At 52.4% G+C, this 6,005-nt stretch overlaps 1 protein-coding gene across 1 annotated transcript; it reads left to right on the plus strand.

Annotated features, from left to right (window-relative positions):
* Positions 1 to 3,099: 3,099 nt before the first annotated feature.
* On the plus strand, positions 3,100 to 5,612 carry LOC127325704 (calcineurin B-like protein 4). Its single transcript, XM_051352519.2, has 7 exons — positions 3,100 to 3,658; positions 3,801 to 3,883; positions 3,989 to 4,157; positions 4,329 to 4,381; positions 4,475 to 4,555; positions 4,656 to 4,768; positions 5,134 to 5,612. The coding sequence occupies exons 1-7, from the start codon at positions 3,577 to 3,579 to the stop codon at positions 5,204 to 5,206; spliced, it is 654 nt and encodes a 217-aa protein (XP_051208479.1). The 5' UTR covers positions 3,100 to 3,576; the 3' UTR covers positions 5,207 to 5,612.
* Positions 5,613 to 6,005: the final 393 nt, after the last annotated feature.

Raw genomic sequence — 6,005 nt, forward strand, 5'->3', positions numbered from 1 at the left:
AAAAGATACATGATGATTGCAGAATAACTATTTTACTTCATGGTAGCCAAATAGTGCGACTCTTGAACTACGTGCTTATTTAGATGTATATTGTTTAAATTAATTTGGTTACAACATTATTATTTTTCGCTCATATGAGTGAATTGAGTGAATCAAATTGGTCAACGACAAACCAAAATGCGTCGGCCACTAGGCTGTCCCCGGCCTAAAACGAGAAACTAATTTCACCTTTAGGACCTAATTCAAACAGATCAAAATGAACAATTTTGGATCGGACAGCTGAAAATGCAGAGCATCTCCAGCCGCGTCCCCCAAAGCGTCCCCAAAGGGATTTGGGGCGCGCCGGACCAAAAAAACCTTTCCAGCCGTTTCCTCCAAAGCCCATTTTTGTCCGGCGCGGCCCGATACGGTGTCCGGCGCCCCGAGCCCGTCCCCGTCCCACAGGGGACGCACCGGGACGCCGGACACACCGAAAAGCGAGGTGAACCGACGCGGGCCCGACGCGTCAGCGGCTCAGTGAAAAATTGTCTCCCACTCCCGCCAAATCCCGCCCCTCCCGCCATATCGCGCCTATCCCACCGCGCATTTCTGGCCTCCCAACACATATCTCACCGCCGATTCATTTCTCCTTTCCCCGCCGATTTGTTTCTCCCTCCCGCCGTCCACTCGCCGCCGCTACCTTCTCCCCATTCCATGACGCCGCCAGTAGCCCCCAAGAAGATGGCCAAGAAAGCGGCCAAGAAGCCGCCGGGCAATGCGACGAAAGGGGCGAAAGCGCCGTTCGCGAAGCCGCGGAAGGCACCGGCCCCGAAGAAGAAGCCGGAAGGATGGACCGATGATCAGTGGCATCAAGACTGTCTGCGCCGGAAGATGTCGACGGCGGAGCGGAAAGGACTGAGGGCGGCGGAGCAGGAGAAGAAGGCTCTGGCGGCGCGCCAGCACCAACACTTAATGGCCGGGTGTCTCGCCGCCACCAACGCGATCCCATATAGTACGAATGTGCCGGTGTACGTTCCGGGAGTCTTCTCTCCGTCGTCATCCGCCTTCTACAACGACGGCCCCTCCGGCACTCCCGGGTGCGTGACGCCTAACTTGTCGCCGCACTACCAGGATGCGCTGCCGCATGGCGGCTTCAACCCCAACAACCTCTACTCCCCGGCGTACGAGCAGCGCGAGCCAGGACCCGGTGCGGATGGCGACCCTTTCACTGGCCGCAGGGGGCCGCTCGAATTCGATGGCGCCGGTGCTGAGGGTGCTGAGGAAGAGGGCGGGGGTGAGGACGAGGAGGACGATGAAGAGGAGGGGGTGGAGGACGAGGATGGCGACGAGGACGAAGAGGGCGGCGAGGAAGAAGACGAGGAGGGTGCCGATGACGATGATCTCGTGGAGGTCGACGCGGACGGCGTGAAGAAGAAAAAGAAGAAGAAGAAGGCGTTGGGCACACGAGGCCCCAAGTGGACGGCTTTGGAGGATCTTTGTCTGTGCGAGTCGTGGGCGACGGTGAGCCATGACTCCATCATCGCCGCCAACCAAAAACACGGGAAGTATTGGGCGAGAATCAAGGCCGAGTTCGATGATCGCAAGCTCATCAAGAGCGACTACAACAAAGTGACAATGAAGAGGAGCCAAAAGGCAATGTCGACGCGATGAGCCATCATCCAGGCGTCGGTGAACTCCTTCCATGGATACCATCAGGAATTACTGAGCAGAGCCGAGAGCGGCGCCGACTTCTCCCAAATCGTACGACTCTTTCTTCCATAATCTGTAGCGCCTACATTGTGTTCGATGAAATGATTCCGCTTCCTTTGGTTAGTTTGATAGGGCCATGGAGGTTTACGCGAGGAACTCGGATGGGCATAAGTCGTTCGTGTTAATGCATTGCTATACCAAGCTCAAAGGGAATGAGAAATGACGGTTGACGCGCATGTCGTTGTCCAAGGGGAAGGACGCCATTGATCTGGACGCGGCGTCGGCAACGTCGGCAGGCGTCCTACTGGCAACAAGGCTGCCAAGGCCGCCTAGGCCGACGCCGCGTCGTGTGAGAAGACGCAGGCGTCGATCACGAAATGCCTCGCGGACGTCTCCTTGACCTTTCTCTCCCGCGCCAAAAAGAATGACGAAAGGTGGGCGGAGCTGCTCAAGAGGCAAGAGGAAAAGTTGGAGCTCAAGAAACGCAGGGACGACATGTCCCTGCTGAGAGCGTCGACAGAGGGAATGTCTCCCCGGACGCGGGCGGCGCACAACTTCTTCAAAGGCCAGATCCTCGACGACATCGAAGCCAAAATGGCGGCGGCCGACGCTACGGCCGACGCGGCGGCCCAGGAAGTGGCAGCGGCAGCAACTGCGGCGCAAGAGCCGGCTGCTGCGTCTTCGACTGCTACACCATCGTCGGCCTACGCGACGGCGGTGGAGGAGACGGAGCATGCACAACACCAGGCAGATCGTGACGAGGTCATCGTGATCGACGGGCCTGCGTTGACTCAGGATACGTCGCCGTCGACCAACCCCTTCTTCTAATTTAGCAATGCATCAGCATCTGTAATATGATCGCGCGCCTAGTACTTTGATCGCCGCTACTCTGATCGCGACGATTCGGCGGGAACGATCTCTTTTGAATGCAAAATTTGAATTCTTGATTGGGGGCGGCGTTTGGGGGACGCGACTGTGGAGCGACGTCCCCCAAAGGCGGCACGAACAAAACACGTCCCCCAAACGCTCAATCCGACGCGGTTCGGGGACGCTTTGGGGTATGTGGCTGGAGATGCTCTTAAAGCGGCGAGATTTCATCTCACCTCCAACCTTTCGGCTAGGGTAAAATGTCCCAAGCGATGGTGAAATCGACGGGTGGAAAGTAACGAGAGGAGGGCACACACCTCTCGAAAAGCGAGGAGCCAGGTGTGGCCGGAAGCGCTGTGTAGGTCCGGTGACGCCTCAACTTTCCAGTCGCACATCACGCTAAAGCCAAGCTGCAGCACACATATTTTACCACTTCAGCTTCGTTGGGTTGTTGCAGATAAAGAAACGGCGAAATCTCGCTAGACAGGGACGGCGCCGCGCGCCTACTTGCCCGCTCTTCCTTCATTTTAACGCCGGTGGCTCCCTGCGGTCGTCCCGTGAGCCAACGGAACGCTGGAAGCTTCCAGGTAAACTCCTCCAGACAAAGCAGCAGCCGCGAGCGCCCTGCAGCTCAACCCAGAGTCCGTCCACGCGCACGGCCGCCGGCCTCGCCCGGCGCAGTGAAAGCACGGCGAGAAAACCATTTGACTTGCCGTCCCACTCCCACCGAGTAGCCGCCATTAAACTACGCATCGTCCACACGAGGAGTCCAGCAACGGGACAGACAGAGAGACAGATAGCCAGACGGGGGTCGCCGACGCGCGCGGACGGGCAGAAGGCGCCGGCTCAAAGATTTCCGGGCAGAGCGGCGATCTGATCTCATCTCAGGTCAGTTGTTCTTCGTGAATCGTGAGCATCTCTTGGGCTGCTGCCGCTCGCATCACGGGAGGGTCAACGCCTGCAGGAAGCTCCCCCTTTGACGTGCTAGCCGCCGCAGCCGCCGGCGAGTCGGCTCGATCCATGGGCTGCGCTTCGTCGTCGAAGCGGCGCAGGCGCGCGCCGGGGTACGAAGACCCCGCCGTGCTCGCCGCCCAGACCTCGTGTGAGCACCTTCGCCTCTCTCTCTCTCTCTCTTACGCATTCCCCACCCCATCGATCGTTGCTTCTTCATCGTAAAGTACAATACAAGTTTGCCTTTGCCTTTCCTCTGTGTACTCTACCTGATGTGCATTGTTGCATTGCAGTCACGGTGAACGAGGTGGAGGCGCTGTACGAGCTCTACAAGAAGCTCAGCTTCTCCATCATCAAAGACGGCCTCATCCACAAGGTAGTAGAAACATAGTTCTTTCGCTCCAATTTCTGTCTTGTCCGTGTGTTCGTCAACGATTAGTTTCTCTGATCTTGTCTGCCCTCCTCGTTGTTCGATCATCAGGAGGAGTTCCAGCTCGCCTTGTTCAGGACCAGCAAGGGAGCCAACCTCTTCGCCGACAGGGTCTTCGACCTCTTCGATCTCAAGCGCAACGGCGTCATCGAGTTCGGGGAGTTCGTGCGCTCGCTCAGCATATTCCACCCAAAGGCATCTGAATCGGACAAGACCAAGTGTATGTATTCACCTTCTTGTCCATTCTCTTTCGCTGTCCGGCCTGTCCATTCATATGCAAAACAAGTTCGCATCATGTACGATGCTGCCCATCCGACCATCCATATGCAAGACAAGTTTACATCACGCCGGTGGATCACCTGTCATTCCTTCTCTGTTTCCTCTTTTGCAGTTGCATTCAAATTGTATGATTTAAGGGGCACAGGCTACATCGAGAAAGAAGAGGTAAAACATTCTCTCACTCAATCGCCAACCTATATATACTACATGTGCTATTCTGAATTTTAGTTGACGGCTCTGCTTAAAATGTTGACACAGCTCAGAGAGATGGTCCTGGCACTTCTTGACGAGTCCGATCTGTGCCTTTCTGACAGCGCTGTGGAGGAGATTGTGGACAGCGTAATTAACAAAATACTCCTCGATCGCTAAGCATTCAGTCTACTGTATCAAATTTTCCTTCCTTCTAACATGCTCTGTGATGCTCCCTTTGTACTGTCAGACATTCAATCAGGCAGACACCAACGGCGATGGTAGGATAGACCCCAGGGAGTGGGAGGAGTTCGTCAAGAAGAACCCAGCTTCACTGAGGAACATGTCACTACCCTATCTTCAGTGAGTACCCATCTCTTGCTCTACTGCAGCTCTCAGCGACTCAGCCTCTCACTCACAACTCCATTACTTTATCAAGATTTCTAGGTTCTGCTTCTTCTAGGCTTACTTAGTTTAGTATAGACATGCTTCTCTTTTGTTTGCGCTTTTATCCTTTTGGGCTCTCTCCACCTTTGGTGGTCTGGTCTGTATGCTTTGGGAGTTCTTTTGTGTTTTTGTTTCTAATATACAATGGCACACAATTTAGATAGCTGGCCAATTCTGATGAGTAAGTTGTACTAATTAGGTTAGAGAGAAGACATCCCCTGTTGCTCTTGCCCTTTAAATTTCGAGTGATCTAAAATGATCTTGTGCCTGCTCATTTTCAGGGACATTACAACGGCGTTTCCAAGCTTTGTAATGCATTCAGAAGTTGAAGATTGCGGCGGAATCGACAAATAACAAAAGCGCATCAGTAATGTCTATATGGTTCGTTTTTTGAACTAAGCCAACCTTGATGATGCTGGGAGTCAGTGCGCTCAGAGTGAAGTGATCTCCAACTGGAAAGCCTGAAGCTCAACTAGGAGTGCGGACGGAACTCTGGTAGCTGGTGAGCGTCAGATGATACATAACCAGACAGTAGAAGGAAATCTGATAGCTGACAAGGACAACTGGAAAAATATTTTCTTCGTATCGTTTTAGTGTAGATGGTAGTGGCCTGATAAACCTTCTGTTTTTCTTGAAGGGTATATCGAGGTTCGGCTTTGACAGTCAATCTGATGAACAAACCAGGACTTTTGCGCCAAAATTTGTATCGTTAAATGCATACTTCAAAGAAATCCAAATGTTTTATGATGGCACAACTCAATAGCACTCCCTCCGTTTTATGAGATAGTACAAAAATACAAAAATGCATAAAATGCAAAATATATATTTTGGTGATCCCAATAATATTTGTTTTATGAGATGTTGATATTCCTTTATACTAGTTTTTGCTAATTCTCATTCGACTAAGAGTCAAGTTAGAGCTCAGTCCGTTCCTTAGCCTTTAAAATTGCATCACGAATTCATGTTAACTAAAAAAAATCATGTGGTCTAGTTTTTTTTCGCTAGTTGCACGTGGGTTGCAACTAAGAAAATAATATTTCATACGTTATGAAATCGTGGGATGACGTTCTCCGTGGACCGAAAATTAGACGCTCCTTTTTAATATATATTTGATGAAACTATATAAACTTTGACTTTAAATAAACCTAAAACA

This window comes from Lolium perenne, chromosome 1, assembly GCF_019359855.2.
Source record: "Lolium perenne isolate Kyuss_39 chromosome 1, Kyuss_2.0, whole genome shotgun sequence".
Classification (NCBI taxonomy): Eukaryota; Viridiplantae; Streptophyta; class Magnoliopsida; order Poales; family Poaceae; genus Lolium; species Lolium perenne.

What these genes read in the sequence shown, in the direction of transcription:
- LOC127325704 (XM_051352519.2), top strand. Translation starts at nt 3,577, where the DNA reads ATGGGCTGCGCTTCGTCGTCGAAGCGGCGCAGGCGCGCGCCGGGGTAC. An exon ending in GCTACATCGAGAAAGAAGAG is followed by an intron (nt 4,382 to 4,474) that starts GTAAAACATTCT and finishes ATGTTGACACAG; the next exon opens with CTCAGAGAGATGGTCCTGGC. An exon ending in TGGAGGAGATTGTGGACAGC is followed by an intron (nt 4,556 to 4,655) that starts GTAATTAACAAA and finishes TTGTACTGTCAG; the next exon opens with ACATTCAATCAGGCAGACAC.